General features: G+C 46.2%; 1 protein-coding gene across 4 annotated transcripts in view; it reads left to right on the forward strand.

Annotated features, from left to right (window-relative positions):
• The window catches only part of MBOAT2 (membrane bound O-acyltransferase domain containing 2), a 123,304-nt gene that overhangs the window by 95,323 nt on the left and 8,744 nt on the right, over positions 1–19,237 (forward strand). For all 4 annotated transcript variants that reach the window (XM_043604586.1, XM_043604582.1, XM_043604584.1 and 1 more), the window contains 6 exons: positions 2,509–2,564; positions 4,118–4,172; positions 9,726–9,909; positions 14,710–14,902; positions 15,274–15,377; positions 19,034–19,098. In XM_043604586.1, the coding sequence (XP_043460521.1) occupies positions 2,509–2,564; positions 4,118–4,172; positions 9,726–9,909; positions 14,710–14,902; positions 15,274–15,377; positions 19,034–19,098 (657 nt within the window). The remainder of the gene's footprint in view (positions 1–2,508; positions 2,565–4,117; positions 4,173–9,725; positions 9,910–14,709; positions 14,903–15,273; positions 15,378–19,033; positions 19,099–19,237) is intronic.

Consider the following 19,237-nt stretch of genomic DNA (forward strand, 5'->3'; position numbering starts at 1 on the left):
CTTGCAAAAACAGTTCCAGGAAGAGTGGTCTAAGTGGAGGGAGCAGCATCTGGAAAGATCCTGGGGCACTCAGCCCCGTCACAGGCGCCACCACGAGGGCTTTCACGAGCCATCCCGCAGCCTGCCCGGCACGTAGCACGGCACTTGCATGGGGAGGCCAGGTGGCCAGGGCACAAGGAGGGCATGCACTCACAAAGCACATATTCGCATTTTTGGAACATCTTATATATACGCACCTCGCAGTTTGTCATTGAGCTGATATATATACATTTTTTTAAGTAAGCTTCACGCCCGGCGTGGAGCCAAGCATGGGGCTTGAACTCAGGACCCTGAGATCAAGACCTGAACTGAGTGCAAGCGTCAGATGCTTAGCCAACTGAGCCATCCAGGCACCCCGTCACTGAGTTGATAAATGTAATAATTATTTTATCAGTGGTTTTTATTATGACTTGAGGTGAAATGGGAATTAGCATTTAGAACTGAAGAGTATTATATAATTCTTTGCTGAGCTATATTATGAAGAGAACTTAGGCAGGATGAGAAAAATGGTTCTTTTCCCCCAAGGAAGTGGAAATCATTATTTTTGCAATCCTCAGAGGCACATAAAACATCCCGAAAGCTAAAACGGCAGCTGGGTGTTCAGAGAAGCCTGGGGGATAGGCTGGCCGAGGGATCGTTTCCTGAGAGTGAGTTGCGTTCACATAGGAGCTGACTTTTAAGGGAGCCCACGGGGAATCTCCTCCCTTCTGTACTTCGAGAGCACCTGCCATCTGACGGGTTTTTCTTTTCTGAGATCTTGCCTGTTAGGTGAGGAGAATGAGCTGTAAGTCCTCAGGGGTCTGGGTCTGTGTGTCGCATTGCCCCTGAATGCCTGAAGGCATTCTCCCTTTTTTAGGTGTTGAAGGATGCTCGTGTTCGGCCACGGGTAGAGCTGATGCTGACCGGTCTCGTGCTCTGAGCAGTGGGGACAGGTGGAAGGCACGGGGTCTCTGTGACGGAGTCTGAGCCGCCTCCTGCCGAATGTGGGCTGTGGGGCTGGCCTTCCCGAAGGCCTTTCCTTGGCTGCACATACTCTGAGCCTGAGCTCACCCTCTGCCTCTCGGCGAAACGCGATTTTCTGGTTTTAGTGGAATATTCCAAAACTATAAATAAATAACTTGTGGTTAATTGTTCTTTGATACAAACATCAGTAAGCTACCGTAATAAAGGATAAAGATGTATCCCGGTGGTTTTTTTTTAACATGGATTTATTTATTTTTCCTTTCCAAGTTATCCGTTCAATTAGAGATTACAAAACGGGGAAAATATTGCCGTTTTCTTAGTTGTAACACGACTTAAAGCCCTCCGTAACGCGCATGTTAGGCGCTATCTCTGGGGTGGCTCTCCCAGACCCTTGGTCCCTGGGCCCTAGACCAGTGAGGTGGACCTTGTCCTGTTTCTTCGTGCCCCATCTCTCCTGTTTTGTTCTACGTTTCTCACCCAGTCTACCTTAATTTTCTACCTATTCCCCTTTTCCCAACTCATTTTTCACCTTTAAGTCAGCCGAGCCAAAGGGCAGCAGTGTGGCGTGTTGAAAAGTCAAGATCAGGAAGCCAGGGCCCAGCCTGATGCCTGCGTTCGCCTCCCTCTGGCCCCACGTCTTAGTGCTCTTAGTGCGTGAGGGAAGAGGCGGGCGGCGATGCTCACGCAGGGCCTCGTGGGGGATGAGCATGCGTTTCTCTTTCCCTCCCTTGCTTCCTCCTCTCCTCCCTTCCTCCCTTCTTTCTTCCCTTCTTCCTTTCTTTTCTCTTTTTCTCTCTCTGCCTGCCTCTTTCCCTTTTCATTTCTTCACTCTCTCTCTTCCTTCCCTCCCTGCCCTGTTTCCTTTCTTCCTTCCTTCCCGCCTGCCTGCCTGGCTTTTAAAGCAAGGGAGAAGCCCTGACTCCCTTAGCCCCTATACCTTCCCCAAACATAGCAGCCCCTGAATTCTCTCTTAGAAATCCCTTGGAGGTCTTTTTTTTTTTTTTTAATGTTAAAAAGTGTCAGGATTTTGTGATTGCATAAGTGGAATAAACTTTTTCTTTTTTAAAAAAATATTATTGTCAACTTGGTTTCCATACAACACCTGGTGCTCATCCCAACAAGTGCCCTCCTCCCTGCCCATCACCCAGTCCCCCCCCCCATCAACCCTTAGGTTGTTCTCTGTATTTAAGAGTCTCTTATGGTTTGCCTCCCTCCCTCTCTGTTTGTAACTTTTTACCCCCTTCCCTTCCCCCATGGTCTTCTGTTAAGTTTCTTAGGATCCACATATGAATGAAAACATATGGCATCTGTCTTTCTCTGCCTGACTTATTTCACTCGGCATAATACCCTCCAGTTCATCCACGTTGCTGCAAATGGCATGGTTTCATTCTTTCTCATTGCCAAGTAATATTCCATTGTATATATAAACCACATCTTCTCTAATACGTCATCAGTATTATTTTAAATTTCTCCTTTTAAATACTTATTTTTTTTATTCTATTACAGCCCAATGATGATAATTACCCAGAAGATCACTAGTTTGGCTTATGAAATTCATGATGGTAAGAATTTAGAAATTAACTTTTCATCACCGAAAGAAATCCTATTCCAATATACTTTCACTTGAGATAAGACCCTAACTTTCTGCATTAGAGGAGGTAAGAGACAGGAATATTCAACTCTGCTTAGGTTCATTAAAGTGTGTCTGTTTACTATTTTTTTTTTGCAGTTTTTCATCTTAATTTCACACCTGATTTAGTGACAAAAACTTTTAGTAAGAGTGGGGTCTGTCATATGACCAACATTAGTGGCAGTATAAGATATAAAAGAAACAGACATTTGGTCTCAATCAAGTTTTATTGGTCCCTGCTTCGTCTTTGTTACATTTTTATTAATTAGTATTTGAATGCTTTTCCCCCATCCCTCATCCCTTGTATATACAATACACGCATGCACAATTACATGTATTTTTAGCATAAATATTTATATATTCATATTTTCAATCTTCAGTGAATGGACACCTTGCCATAGGAAATGCTAACACTCTGGGCTGTGAGTCATGAGTTAGACCCTGGTTTCTTCCCATACTGGAGGGACATCCCCGTCAGACTGGTCATCCGTAGTGGCCCACAGAGCTTTTTACGTGGGGTTTTTAGCCCCACTGCATAGAGCACCCATCCTGTGCCATCTGCTAAGGAACACCTACAGATATGTTTTAAGTATATTGTTTGGTTCTTAATTTAGTTCTCCTTTGGTCTTTAAATTGGGCTTAGAATCTAGTAATGTATAATCGTAAGTCCTAGCCAGCCTCCTCTTTGGGGAGAGAAGGTAAAGATGATGTATGTATACAGTTTTCATTCATTAGAGTCAGAGAGAGGTAGGGAAATCATTTCTTGCTTTATGTTGAGCTTCTCGTTCGTAATACTGATGTTAGTCAATCATCTAACAATAGAAACATTTTGATGCCCCCTTCTGTTTTTTTTTAATGTTTACTTATTTATTTTGAGAGAGGGGCAGAGAGCGTCAGCCGAGGAGGGACAGAGACAGAGACATAGAATCCAAAGCAGGCTCCAGGCTCTGAGCTGTCAGCACAGAGCCCAACATGGGGCTTGAACCCACAAACCATGAGACCATGACCTGAGCCGAAGTCAGATGCTCAACTGACTGAGCCACTCAAGTGCCCCTTAAGTGCCGCCTTTTGAAAGTCATAGTGTTTATTATAAAATATGCTAGCATTTTAGAATGTTTTTTTATTATTCTCAAATTAGTTAATATACAGTGTAGTCTTGGCTTCAGGAGTAGAATCCAGTGACTCAGCACTTACATATAACACCCATGGAATTTTTAAGTTAATAATAATTCCTCTAGAGAAGTCTCAGATTTGTGCCTTGATGTGTGTTATTTATCTTATACAGACCTAGACATGTTGGGTTCCATGGTGGTCCTTTGACGTGATTGAACCGATGTGACAATGAGAAAGAAAGGAACCAGTTACACCAAAAGTTGGGATTATAGCATGAATTTCCACTGAGAAAATGGTAGAAGTGTGAATGGGGGAAAATGCCATTCTTGGGGGAAATCACAGTTGACCAAAGTACCTATTTTTATTTCCCAGGGATGTTTCGAAAGGATGAAGAACTGACTGCATCACAGAGAGGTCTGGCTGTAAGGTACGTGCCCTTCCGTGGTGTCCCGCCATGGTTCACGCTGTCTCTACCTGGGATATACTCGACTCTCATGCTAAGGCTGCCTTGTCCTCCTAGAGGTACCCACTTCGTGAAAACCAAAGCTTCCTCCCTCCGCACACCTCCCTCCACCAAATCTGGCTGGGTGAGGCTACATATCCCTTCTAAGGCTCACATAGCACCTTGGATATATCATCACATAGTATGTGCCTCCTGTGTACCATGAGGGTATCACCAAATTTTCTGTCTCTCCTGTGACTTTCTGAGTTCCTGGAGACAGCAAGATCATATAGTCTTCGTGTCTGCCATGTAGTAATGAGTGATAATCTCCACTTCCATTTACAGACCAATAACTCAATAGCAGGTACTGAGTTAAGATATGTTAATATAGCACATAGATGCCATGTTTTGAAACAACAAAGAACCAGTAAAATATTCTCAATATTCTTTGAGGAATTTATTCTGGGTTGGTTTCTACTTCCTTCATTATAGTACTCTGTTGTCTTATCTAAGGAATAGCTTAATGTCTTGGATAGGGTCTATCTTAATACAATTAGACATCAAAAACTCATTTTATCTAAAGGAAAAATTCCTTGGAAGCCCCTTGCTTTCTGTAAATCAAAAACTAACAGGTGCCTGGCTGTCAGAAGAATGAGGTTAAGTTTGTGATAGTGGATAGACCCTACCCTGAGGCTTCCCTCTTGGCAGCATATCTTGGGAATCTTCTTAAGTTTTCCCCACCTTTAAAATTACTCCATTTTGATATTCTCCGTAGTCCGTATTTACATATCAGTAAACACACACTTGAACAGACAGTTGATGAGCGGGCACTTTGATCTGGATTCTGGGGTCTTTAGGAGTCCTCGGCCCATCCCTGCCACCTCTCGTTAATGGACACTCAGCTCCCAGTTCCGCCTTGCCCTCCCCCCACACACCTGCCTAGCAAAACCCCAAACGCCATTAAATTCAACTCTCCGCCTACCCAGACCGCGGAAGGGAGCAGACTGGAAGAACGTTCGTCCCCGTTGACTGCACTTGTTTTGACGGGGTGGCCCCACATTTAACATTAGGGCCTTAGCGTGGCCAGTGGCCACGGTCGTCTTCCGGTCCGCTCCCGCGAGCGCGCTCTCCTTCCTCAGACGCCCCGTACACCCTCCCCCAACTCAGGGTGGCAGCAAAGTTACTTCATTCTGCAACCACTAAAGCTGCCAAGCTGCCTGTGTCTGTAACGCCATGCTCCACTTCCTGTCCCGTCCCAAGTGCTGCCCATAGTCCAGCCCAAGGCCAACTTCTCACTCCTCCCTGAGTCCAGCTGCTTTTAACTCCAGGATCTTGCTTCTCGCCCCGGCCCGGGCACTGTCACCCGTCATTTCTCCCTGTCTTTTCGCACTGAAAGGAAAAACACCTTTGCCTCACTTTCCCTGCGAGCTGCCTCCCCGGTACTCCGCAGCCTTGTAGAGCAAGCCTCTGTGAGAGATTTGTGTCGCCGTCTCCCCTTCCCCACCCCCCTGCTCTCCTCAGCCCACGGCACTCTGATAGCGTTTTTGCAGGTGGCCTTACCCTCGGCAGACGTAATTGTCAGCCTCCCAGCACCATCTGACCCAGCCGATCCGTCAGTCCTTGAACCACATTCCTCACGTGCCTTCCAGGAGGCCACCCTCCTGTGTTCTTCCCACCTCTCTGGCTGTTTCCGTCTGTCTTCTTTGCTGAATCCTCCCCCTCTGAGGCTCCCACTAAAGACTTGTGGGCTCCGAGGCCATCCTTGGACTCCTCCGTGTTCTCTGGGGATCACGTGCCATCCACTGGCCTTCAATACGGTCCACCTATTGGAAGTCTTGTAACTGTCTTCCCACGGCACCTCTCTTCTGAGTTCCAGCCTCACCCTCATCTGCCATTTCAACATCCTGGCGTGGATCTGAGCAGGTGTCTCAAATAGGACAAGTTCCAAAAAGAGTTCCTGATTTCCGTCTCCTTCTTCCCTCTCCCCGGCCCACTACCGGCTTAGTCAACAGCAGTGCCATTTGAAACTAGCCCCTTAGGGCAAAAACCGAGGCAGACTCGTGCTTTCTTACTGCAAATCCACTTCTCTGGCAAGTTAACCTCTTCCTTGGAGACCCGTTTCTCATCTGACCATGACATCTGACCGTCCCTGATCAGACTGGCTTCTCACCATTCCCACTGAGATTGCCCCAGCCGGACCTCGCCCTCTACCTGGCCTACTGGAAAAGCCTCCCCAGCAGGGCTCAGTTTTCTCCCTTTTTTGCCTCCACAGTCTGCATTTCACTCAGCAGCCACAGGTCTTTCCGACATGCGTTGGATCATCCTATTCCTCTCTTCTGAGGAAAAGCCCACAGCGGCTCCTCATGGAATTAACTGGGGGTGGACTAACACACTTAGGACCGCCAGGTACGGGGCCCGACAGGGGCCACTAGTTGTACGCAGACCCCCTTGTCAGAAACCCCCCCCTTCCCTGCCGTCACTCTCTGTCCCTTGGCCCTCCTTTGTTTTTCTTCACAGTATATGTTATTGTCTGATAGTATAGATTTATTTTCGATTGTCCCTCTCTCTGCCCCCTTAATGAAACAACTGTGTGCAGAGAGAAGTTGAGCTCGTTTACGATTATGTCCTCATCGCCGAGATAGCAGCTCACCACTGGGGGTGCTTGCGCGCCCTCCCTGAGGACATCAGACAATGTCTGGAGACAGTTTTCGTTGTCACAGTGGAGAGGGGTGACGCTACTGACACCTAGCGGGTGGAGGCCAGGATGCCGCTAAACACCCTCCAGTGCGCAGGACAGCCCCCTGCAACAAAGAGTTATTGTCCAAGAAAGCCCGTAATGCTGAGATTGAGAAGCTCGAACCGAGGACCCAGTGGAGTTGACCCCAAATAAACGCCTGTGGAACGAAAAATGGTTCTGTCATTTCATGTCATAAAGGACATGCCTCTCATTTTAAGCAGCAAATACTTCTCATTTTAAGTAGCAAATATTATAATTAGCTACTCAGGACGTAAAATGACTTGTCATTTGTTATGACAGTTGAGCCAGGACAACTTCAGCAAATGTCATGGTTCAGAGTTATCTCCTGTCCTTGCAAATTGTGACACACTGTTTGACTTGGGAGGACTGAGCTGCACGCCTTGATAACCTGGCGTTGTTTCGGGGCTTGAAATACTCAGTGTTGAACTGGAGCTGTTTTGGGGGAGCGCAGGAAGTTCGTCACTTCGTGATTGCAGGGCACGCACCCTTGTTTGAGGCAGTGAGAAAGCATTCTCTTTCAGCATCACGGGAAGAAAGACAAGAGAAAATCTGCCAGCAGCATGTTTCTCGCCTCAATTTTGAGCCTTCGATAGAAAAGACGTAAAGCTCAAAACAATTTTAAATGTGGAAAAATAATTCTGGAAGAATCTAAAAAGGAGTTTGGCTCCGTGGTGATCCAGCTAGTATCAGATGGACAGGAAGCACAGTTTTATTTTTTATGGTTTTTTTTTTAATAAAGACACATATGAGGGGGGTTCTGTCAACTTCTCTTGGCCACAAAGAGTGTGCTTTTTTAAGGAAAGCACTTCTCACATTTAGAGAGGAAGGAAGGATGGTAACATCTTCCAGAAGCCTGCTTCCTGTCCCCAGGTGTAGCTGTTCTTTTAAACATCTCTTTTTTAAGTTTATTTATTTTGAGAGAGAGAGACTGAGCACAAGTGGGGGAAGGGGAGAGAGAGAGAGAGAGTCCTAAGCAGGCTCAGCACTGCTAGAGCAGAGCCCAAGGTGGGGCTCGAACTCATGAACCATGAGATCGTGACCTGAGCTGAAATCAAGAGTTGGACGCTTAACTGACTGAGCCACCCGGGTGCCCCAGCTGTTCTTTTATTTATGGTAGTTTATGATTGTCAGGGGACAGCGGACTTGATAAATGGAGCTGCTTTTAGGAAATCAATAAGGGGAGGCTGGGTGGCTCAGTAAGTTGAGTCTCCGACTCTTGGTTTCGGCTCAGGTCACGATCTCATGGTTCGTGAGTTCGAGCCCCGTGTCGGGCTCCACGCTGACAGCTCAGAGCCTGCTAGGAGCTCCCTCTCTTTGTGCCACGTGTGTGCATGTGCTGGCTTTCTCTCTCAAAATAAAGAAATAAACTTAAAAAAAAAAAAAGAAAATCAATAAAATGCAGACTGCTAAGTCACCTGTATGATAACGTATGTATTTTTTACCCGCTTACCTGCAGTAAGAACTAGAATGCTCTGTAAACTTTAGATACCATGTGCCATTTGCACAGACCTCAGAGCATTTGAATGGAAAATGTTGCAAGGCATCCCTCATTGCTTTCTCACACCCACATGCAGTGTATCAGCAAACCCTTAGGGTGTCCTGCCAGAATATACGCCAATGCTGCCTCCCAGCCACTGCCCGCTCCTGCCTAGAGATCCCAGTGGCCTCCTGGCTGGTCTTCTGGCTTCCACTCGTGTCCTGCCCACCCTCAGGGGCTACAGGGCTTCTTTTGCAGCATAGGTCTTTGAAAAACCCTCCTGTAGTGTTTCATCGCATTCAGAATAAAGTCCGAAAGTTCCTCCCATGGCTTAGAAGGCAAGCCCCGTATGATCTCCCCTCGGTTCTCTCGGACTTTCTCCACGTCTCAGCCCCTTCTGGCACCAGCAGCCTCCCTGCCGCGGGGCACGCTCCATCTCAGTGATTTTGCACACACTGACCCTTGTCGCAGATACTCACAGGACTCCCCGTCTCACTCCTTCCGGGCTCTGCCCAGATGTTGTCTTGAGAGAGAGGCCTTCTTTGACTTGTTCATGTGATGGTAATAGCAATAGTAAAAGTAATAATAGAAACCTTTCTCTTTGTAGTACGTAGCATCTCTGAAAATACTTCATACATGTTTTTAAAGTATCTGTTTTTTGCATCTTCTACGTGAATGCAGAATATGTCTCTGTTTTGTTCACTGCAGTATCTCTAGACCCTAGAGCAGGTGGGCATATACTCGGTGCGCACATAAGATTTGTCGAGTGCTGGAATGGTTAGCCAGTCAGGGATGATTCTTTATGCCACGTCTTGTCCGTCTTAGGTTTGTTTTATAATGAAGAAATTAAGTAGAAACCTGTTGTAGTTGGTCACGAAGGCCTGTATGGAGGCTCCCTTTCCCAGAAACACCATTGAGCGTCACTACGTCCTGGTCTTTTATGTTCTTACTGTTTGGGGACACCCGGGTAGCTCAGTCGGTTGAATGTCCGACTTCGGCTCAAGTGCTATGATCTCACGGTTCGTGAGTTTGAGCCCCGCCTTGGGCTGTCTGCCGTCAGCACGGGACCCGCTTGGGATCCTCTGCTCCCCTCTCTCTGCCCCTCCCCCTGCTTGCCCTCTCTCTCGCCCTCTCAAAAATAAATCAACATTTTAAAAAATTCTTACTGTATGAATGCAACTGAAAATTGAAGCTTGTTTTATTTTGGAAATGGTAAGGGCAGTGAGGAAGAAGATGATTATTCCTATCAGATTTTCTGAACGCTTACGTCACATCTCACAAGCTGCGCGTTTTCCATTTACAGACGCATGCCAAGCCTCCTGGAGTACTTAAGTTACAACTGTAACTTCATGGGCATCCTGGCAGGCCCACTCTGCTCCTACAAAGACTACATTACTTTCATCGAAGGCAGATCGTACCACATGACACGGTCAGGCGAAAACGGAAAAGAAGAAACACAGAACGAGAGAGCAGAGCCATCTCCAAATGTAAGGTCATGAGGTTTATCTGGAGCCTTGATAGCTTGTATTGACTAATGTTGTTTGTTTAAAGATTCTACTGTTTTCAAGTTTTGAACTTACCCATCTATTTCTTTGAAAATATTTTTCTAAGATAAATGACCCTTCACACTGTGCCTAGTAATGATGCCCAGTAGAAGTACAGTCATGATCAAAGAACAAAATGAAGGTTACTTCACAAGCTATGCTGAGATCCTTGGTGAGAGTGATGCTTTATAGTTACGGGATATTTTCCAGGAGAGCCGTTTGCCTGGCACTGACGCAACCTAATTTTCTAGGCTCTTTCCTTACCTGTATGCCATGTTCCCCTAATTCCCCTGTTCTCCTCCCCTGCCTTCCCTGTCCTCTTCCTGATCAGCGCTAGTTGAAATCTTACTCCTCTTTAAAAGGCTACATCAAATACCACCTTTTCCGTAAAACTTTTCCTGATTCCCACAATAAAAAAGTTAATAGTGGAGCATCTGGGTGGTTCATTCAGCTAAGCCTCTGACTCCTGATTTCAGCTCAGATCACGACCTCACGCTTTGTGAGTTTGAGCCCCGAGTCAGGCTCTGTGCTGACAGTGTGGAGCCTGCTTGGGATCCTCTCTCTCCCCCTCTCTCTGTCACTCTCTCTCTCTCAAAATAGGTAAATAAACTTTTTAAAAGAGTTAATGGTAGCTGACACTTTGATAGCATTTCCCATGTGCCAGGTCCTGCCGTGGACACTTCACGGTTTGCTCTCTCAGCCCCCACAGCACAAGGCAGGTGCTGTTACTCTCACCACTGAATGGACGAGGAAACCAGGCCCACGTCATTTGACCAGGATTGCCCAGGTTGGCTGTGGGAGAACTCGGGTTCAAACCCAGGCAGTCTGACTATGAAGTCCGTGCTAAATTGCCTCACAGCGGAGCATAAACTTTATTTCCTCTGAACTGCTGGGAATGATGCTCCTTTATCAAGAAGGGCTCTCAGGCTTTGTGCCAGCTGAGTTTCTGGATTTGATCTGGTAGAATCTTTTGTGGTTTTTAAAAAAATTTTTTTAATGTTTACTTTTTTTTTTTTTTTTTTTTTGAGAGATAGAGACAGCATGAGCTGGGGAGAGGCGGAGAGAGGGGGAGGAGACACAGAATCCGAAGCAGGCTCCAGGCTCTGAGCTGTCAGCACAGAGCCTGATGTGGGGCCCAAACTCACAAACTGTGAGATCATGACCTGAGCCGAAGTCGGATACTTAACCGACTGAGCCACCCAGGCACCATTTTTGTCTTTATTAAAAGTGACTTCCTTTTTAATGTTGGTTTCAAAGAAAAGAATGACATTATAACAAGAGGTAGGCAAACTAACTATGGCCCATGGGCCAAATGCACTCAGCTGCCTGTTTTTGTTTTGGTCCTAGAAAAAAAATCTTTTTAATGTTTATTTGGTTTTGAGAGAGAGAGACAGAGCACAAGCTGGGGAGAGGCAGAGAGAGAGGGAGACACAGAATCCTAAGCAGGCTCCAGGCTCGGCTGTCAGCACAGAGCCCAACGTGGGCTCGAACCCATGAACCGTGAGCTCATGACCTGAACCAAAGTCGGACGCTTAACCGACTGAGCCCCCCAGGCGTCGCTGATCTGGTAGAATCTAAAAGTCCCACGAGAAATAGTCCAGTCAAAAAGTCTGAGACAAAAAAGGGAGCCAGTATGATTTTTCTGAATGTGGGGCTTGGAGCAAAGGATCACCCTCCTTTGAGTTTCTGTAAACTGAAGCATGAATGAAGAAAAGCACACCCAGTCTCTTCTCTGCCATGTGACCCATCGTGTTTTATACCAAAAGGTGCTTTTGTCTTCCCACTTTCTATTACTGGTTACATATTAATTGATAAACGTTGTATCAAGCGGGATCGAATTTCAGGCTTGACATGGAGTACATTCAAATCTCTTCCATTGATTGGTGTCTCCAGGCTGACCACTTGACCCTTTAGCAGTCTCATTGCCATCAGAGAAAGGAAGGATAATTATAGATAGCTCTGATATTCCAGAATCTTACCCTGGAGTAGTAGAAAGAGTATTAAAAGCTAGGATTCAAGATACTGGACATAATGTTATATAATACTAGAAAAATTTCAAGCGCTTCAAACATGTGAGTAGTAGTAAATCACACCCAACAAAGAATAATACAAATGTATTCATTCCTTCTGTCACCTCACTCTGAATTTTTATGGGATGCACTGTCAGAAAATGTCACTTTCCTTTTTTGGGTTATAGACATCATAAACCAGAGGTTGTTGGCAATGGCAAACACTCTTAATGTATGATCTCACTGTCTTAATGTATTTGGAATTGAAATTCCAGAGGCATAAAATTTACACAGTCCGAGGTGGTAGTGATTTACGGATCACTCAAAGGTATTTGGAAGCTCTCTGTGCATCAGTGGCGTGGGTAGACTCTTGGGATCCAAAGTAGGGCGGTCAGGTAGCCAGTGGCCCTTTTGTTGGGGACCTCCCAACTGTCTTTATCTAGGTAAGATACGGGTTTGGGCACTAAAACAAGGGCCAAAGTAACAGCAGCTTAAAAAAGTAGGCCATCTGGTGTCAGTGGTCTGTGGGTAATGTGGAGGCCCTGGGGGTGGGGGATCTAAGCTCTCCCCTGTGCTTGCCATCCTTGGGGTGTTGCCCTCGTTTACACGGTTTAAGCTGGCTCACCGCAGGAGCTGTCCACGTTACTTGTGCCGACATCACGTGGACCTCGTGGCTACACTCAGCTGCGAAGCGGACCGTGCTGTGTGGTCTTCAGCTAGAGTTCAGTGCCCCCAAGTAAACATTCCATCGTTGTGCAAAAAGGGGAGGGTGGCTTCCGGGGAGCACCTGTCTGCCTCCGCCATGACGTCTGTAGGACTTTTCTCTGAGGCTGCTTAGTTTCTTCGTGAAGGATCCTCCGGCCTTCTGCAGTCTCATGAGGTAGAGACAAAGTTGACTGCTGGTTTCTGGAGCTGGCCTGGTCAAGGGGGCTGAGGATTTCCCCTGTCAGGATGCAGACTTCCTCCAGAGTCTCTACATTTCCATCCCGGCACTTACCCGCCCCCCACCCTGGACCTGTGCCCCTGAGCCGGATCTTCTCTGGCTCAGCTTCTCTGAGAGCTAACGTCTGGCCCCCCTGCTGGAATGGTGGAAGGTGCCACCTTATTGAGCAGGAGACTCTGACACCCAGGGCCTGTACCCGGCTTCCCAGGCCCCCGCCCCCGCCTCCCCGGGTCCCTGATCTCGCTTTGCCTCAGCCTTTTTGGGGAGTCTCGTGGGCGGGCGTGCCTGCCGCTGGTTGCGATCAGATGTGTGCTACTTGAAGTTTTGTTTTGAGACTGAGCCCTGGAAACTTGCACACGTAGTCGGAAGGCCGCAGCCTTTCTCACTGTGTCCCTGAGATGACGCACCCACTTTTTAGGTTAATGTGTCAGGCCATTTTCTCCAGCTCACCTCATTTGTAATTATAATTTCTCTCTAATTACCTGCTTTATCTCTTCTCAAATGAATAGGTTAGATATTTTGGGAGGAGGCTTTCAAAGACACGGAGGAAATAAGAATACGAGCTGCAGCGAGGGGCCCTTGACCACTCAGCACCTCCTCGCGAGGCCAGCCCCAGAACAAATAACGCTCTTCCAGCAGTTCAGTGAGCCGGGCATGTGCTTTGACTCTGCCTCTAAGCCGTTTCTTTTGGCGGTGTTACAGAAAGTGTTCACGTATGAACGTTCATTTGCAGGTTAATTTGAATATTATTAGGTTGCTGAGCAGGACACTCAAAATGCAAGTATTTTGTTACCTCCCATGACCTGGATTCAGCCAGCCCTTCCTTTCCTCCACCTGCTTCCCTCCCTCGGCAGGGGCCGTCACCTCCCTTACACTGAGTCGGATTGAAATATTCCGGCCTATTAATAATCCAAAAACACCACGAGTTGGGTTCTCTTATGGTGATTTCGCCTTTCCAGGATACAGTAAAGAATGGCTTTTTTTCTTTCTTTTCCCCATCAGAGTCTTCTGTGCAGATCTTTTTTGTTTTCTCGGGCGTGTGGTTCTTTTAGTTTTGTGAACAAAATTGCATCCAAGAACTTTCAGATTTAAAGAGATGTATGAGTTGTTTGTTGCAAAAATAATGTTCATGAGGGGCGCCTGGGTGACGCAGTCGGTTAAGCGTCCGACTTCAGCCAGGTCACGATCTCGCGGTCCGTGAGTTCGAGCCCCGCGTCAGGCTCTGGGCTGATGGCTCAGAGCCTGGAGTCTGTTTCCGATTCTGTGTCTCCCTCTCTCTCTGCCCCTCCCCCGTTCATGCTCTGTCTCTCTCTGTCCCAAAAATAAATAAACGTTGAAAAAAAAATTAAAAAAAAAATGTTCATGAGATGCGTAGCGTTTGGGAAATACAGGGTAAAAGCACAATGGAGTAATCAACTGCGTATGAGTGTGTATATTAAATGTACAATCCACCACCAAAAGTTTTTATCATGACTATTTTCGTGTACTCACACCTACGCGCCTATGTTTGCTTTCAGATTTTTTTTTTAACCGAAAGTTTTGAAAATACAAATTGATATTTCTAGTGATTTGAGCCGTACTCCGGAGGCGTTAGTTGGAGAGAAGGCTGGAAACGGTCCTACTGTGAGACCATGAAGGCTTCAAATGCCGAGCACAGCGTAGCTGATGATTTTTCACCGGGAAAGTTCTAGAATTAATGCTGCATTTGGGAAGATGAATCCAGCAGTAGTGGGTAGAACGAATGAAAAGGGAAATGGATTAAGTTTATGAAGTCTTGTCTGGTTCTGTCAGGTTGCAGTTTTTCAGAAGCTCTTAGTCTGTGGACTTTCCTTACTATTTCACTTGACCATCTCTAACACCTTACCTGTGGAGTATAACATCGATGAGAATTTTCAAGCTACCGCTTCATGGCCAACAAAAGTCATCTATCTTTACGTCTCTCTTCTGGCTGCCCGACCCAAATACTATTTTGCGTGGACATTAGGTAAGTGACATGTGGTAGACCTCACGGTTCATGTGCTGAAGTGTATCTCACCCAATGGCTAGCCAGCAGAGTGCCCTCTTGAGGAGATACAGTTAAAGACCAATTAGAAACATTAGCCATCTATTAGAAGACACAAACCTTGCAGCTCATATCCTAAATACAAGGATCTATCCTACAAACTGTTAGGATGACCTCAAAACTGGCTCAAGGCCCATTTTATTATAAAGTCAGATAAAAATGAGGATAAATCTACTTTTACTGTTTAAGAATAAAAGAGATCCTAGTATATGATAAACATGTACCTTCTGAGAGAACGTGGTAGATTGTTACATAGGTTTTTCATACCTTCTTTTTCACTTTGTTTATTGCAGCGGATGCTATTAATAATGCTGCGGGCTTTGGTTTCAGAGGATATGATGAAAATGGAACGGCTCGTTGGGACTTAATTTCCAACTTGAGAATTCAGCAAATAGAGGTTAGTAAATCATTAACAAGTCAGTTACCCTATGATACTTTACGTACCCCGCTTTGCTTTTACAGGTCATGACGCGATGTCCCAAGAGTGATGTTGAAGGCTTTTTAACAATAATAACTTATTTTTCCATTCAACCGATATTTGTGGGTTGTCAATCATGTGCCCCAGGCGCTGGGGATCTAGCGGGTAAGATTGGTGTGACCTGGGCCCTTCGATCATGGGGCTTTAATCTAGTGGGTGCTACAGAAGGGTAGATTGGGGTCAGAGGGATATAGGGTGTGTGTGGGCTACAAGATAAGGTCCAACTCAGATGAGGTAGCTCAGGGAAGGGTCTTGAAGAAAATAGTCTTAAGCTGAGTCCTAAATGATAAGGAGGAGGTTGCCAGGCACTCCAAGTAGAGGATGATCAACCTGAGAAAGGATTTGTGGCTCATGTTGGGTCATAACAGAGGGAGTGGTGACTGGAGACTGGAGACACAGAAGCCAAGCCGAGATACTTTCAGAGGCCGTATTAAGAGTTTTGAGCTCTCCTGAGAGCGATGGAGTGTGGTGGATGGGTTTTATGCAAGTGAGGTGGTCACAGCTGTGGTTTAGAAGGGTCTGGCTATGTTAGGTAGAATGAGTTGCCCTCGTGGAACAGAGTGGTCTGTTAGGAGGGTGTTGTGTTAATCCAAGGTGATGGTGACCTAAACTAGAGTAGGGACAGTGGGGCCGGAAAGACATAAGCACCTTGGAGCACTGTTCCAGAGATTCAGCAGAACCCGGTGATATGCTGGCATCAGCAAGAGAGAATGAGTTATAAATTGGGACCAGATATCTGGCTTAAACCAGTTTTATGGCGATGCCTTTTCCTGGGAGAAGGAACAAAGAACAGGTACAGGTTTGAAGGGGAAGAGACTGTGTGTTCAGATTTCAGACTTAACTAAGTTGTCCGGCAGACAAACCAATGATCAGACACTAGCTGCAACATCTGAGCTGGAGATCCTAATTGGGGAACTAGAAGCGTATAGCATTTCAGGTTTTGGGGGGAAACCACAAGAGTAGCCATGAGAGAGCAGCGAGAGACCGAGAAGGGATGTGAACCCCCAAGGAGCACCTGTGCCCTTGGCTGGGCAGAGGAAGGCAGGTCAGGAGAAGGAGCCAGAGAAAGGAGAGGAAAAGCAAAAGTAGACGTTGCTTTGCAAGCCTGAGAGAATTATTCCAGCAGTAGCAATTACCAAAACCTAAGGTGAAAAGTTGACCGACAACTTGATAATGAATGGGTCAGGCTGGACCCGCCGCTGAGCCTTACCGTCACTGAACGTTCATCACGAAAAGTGGGACAGTCAGTCATTAAGCGCCTGTGGAGGTGATGCCATAGGAAACACAGCACCGTCTTTCAAGTACTTTGCCAATACAGTTCAACGTGGTTAGGTCTCTAGATCTTTCTAAATGTAGAGGGAGTGTGCAGTATAGAGAAGTAAGTTAAATGCTGGATCCAGAAGCGGGAAACCTACAGGACAAAGGACCCAATTTTTCCCACAAGTAAATGCCACAGAAGAGTGGGGGGCAGGGAGGGGCCGCTGCAGATTCAGAGAGCAGAGCCAAACACATCATTGCACACTTGTTTGCACCCTCTGTTGCACACTTGTTTGCACCCTCTGAAAAGACCAACTGGAAAACCATGTTTTTAAACAGTCGGGATATTTGGCCACAAAATGAGCGTTAAGTGGTATTAAGGAGTTAATACTTAGTTTTGTTAGGTCCGATCTTGGTTTTTTGAAAGTCCAGTAAATTCTGAACTATGTACAGGTGAAATAAGATGTCTGATACTTGCCTTGAAATTCTCCTACGATGTCAGTAATGAAAGTGGGGAAGGGGAAGGAAAAGCGTAAGGTGCGGAAATTGAGTGATGAATGTATGTATGGCAGTGTTTCTAACTTTCTGTTCATTACCGCCACCCTGAGGAGGTTTTGAGACATGTGTCACCTCATCAACCACCACCCCCCACCCCCCGTGAACTTTAATACTGCATACACGTATGTCCGTTTATATATCATGTATATACACATATGCTTTTATACATAAAACGAGTAAGCCTTTTTTGCCAAGAACCAGTTTTCATCCTCTTGGGGGCAATATCGCCCTTGGTGAGAATGCACGGTCTAAGAAAAAGTAAAGAAGGGGCCGCCTGGGTGGCTCAGTCGGTTAAGCATCCGACTTAGGCTCAGGTCGTGATCTTGCGGTTCTTGAGTTCGAGCCCCACGTCGGGCTCTCTGCTGTCAGCGCAAAGTCCACCTCAGATCCTCTCTCTCCCTCTCTCTCTGCCCCTCCCTTGTGTGTGCTCTCTCTCTCTCTCTCTCTCTCTCTCTCTTTCTCTCAGAAATAAATAAACATTAAAAAAAAATTTTAGAGAAAAAATAAAGAAGAAGGAGCTAGTTTCCTGAAGGAAGGGAGGGTGATCAGGGTTGGATGCGACTGAGATACGGGCAGTAAGAGCAGGACTCACATGCCAGCAGCTGTAACACCTGGGGGTTGAGTGATGATTTTGGTAACGGTTTCATGGGAGGGATAAGCTATAGAAGCCAGATGATACAACTCTGAGGCATTTATTACCTGTACAAGGAAGGAGGGTAGAGATAAGGCCATAGCTGAGGGGAACAGGTGAAGGCAAGAGTTTTGTTTAATTTTGTTTTAAAACGGAGAGATTGAGGGGTGCCTGGGTGGCTCAGTCAGTTGAGTGTCTTGACTCTTGGTTTTGGCTCAGGTCCTGATCCTATGGTTCATGGGATCAAGCCCTGCGTTGGGCTCCAGGCTGAGTGTGGAGCCTGCTTGGGATTTTCTCTGTCTCTTTCTGCCCCTCCCATGCTCGCATGTGGGCTTGTGTGCACGTGCATGTGCACTCTCTCAAATAAAAAAAAAAGTTTGGATTTAAGACAAGTCTCAAGTGTTATATGATATTCTGCACTTGGATTCAGAGGTTACAAGTAGAGAAGACGGAAAGTACGGTTGATCTGGGACTCGGAGTTTGATAAGCAGATGAATTAAAAGGAAGAAGAAACAAACGCATCAAGAATTTTGATGAGCATAATAAATACTGCACCAGTCTAAATGGTGAGAAGGAAGTGAAGACATAGGAGGAGACACTTGCTTAGGGAAGAAGTAGAGATGGGAGACCAGACCTCCTTCTGAGGTCAAGGGGGAAGCTTTTATTGGGAGAGGCTCGAGTGGAGAGGCTGGGAACGTGGATAGATGGCAGTAGTTCGGGTGAGGCCAAGGTTCCGAGCAGCCACAAATGGTGGCTGAAGAGGCGTGGGGGTGACGGAATGGAGAGGCTGTGGCTCGATGGGACGTCCAGTCCCCAGTGAAAGCGTCATGGAAGGGTCATGGAAAGGTCATTTACGTATCAGGAATGTCTTTGGGATAATTCCATGACAACGCCTGTAAATGTTAACATATAGGAGAAAGTGGGGATCATCTCGTAGTTGTCCTCTGTGAGAAGCAAGTTTTGTTTATACAAGCACATTACTGTATTAGAAAAGCAAATATTAAGGAAATAAATCAGTACACCACTGTCAGCATCAAGTACTTGATTTTTAGCACAACAACATGTTATTGCTTGTATCTAAACCTTCATTATTTTGTTGGCCAAAGAAAAAGGTTCTTTTGTTTTTCAGATGTCAACAAGTTTCAAGATGTTTCTTGATAATTGGAATATTCAGACAGCTCTTTGGCTCAAAAGGTATGTTCCTTCAAGAACAGTCTTTAGCTGTGCGATGGTGTGTAATACTTGAGGTTGAGTTTCACTGAGTTCAGATTCTTGATTCAATAACAGTGTGTTGAGTGACACTGACCTTGGTGTTAACCAGGAAATACTGTTA

This window comes from Prionailurus bengalensis, chromosome A3 (genome assembly GCF_016509475.1).
Source record: "Prionailurus bengalensis isolate Pbe53 chromosome A3, Fcat_Pben_1.1_paternal_pri, whole genome shotgun sequence".
Taxonomy (NCBI): domain Eukaryota; kingdom Metazoa; phylum Chordata; class Mammalia; order Carnivora; family Felidae; genus Prionailurus; species Prionailurus bengalensis.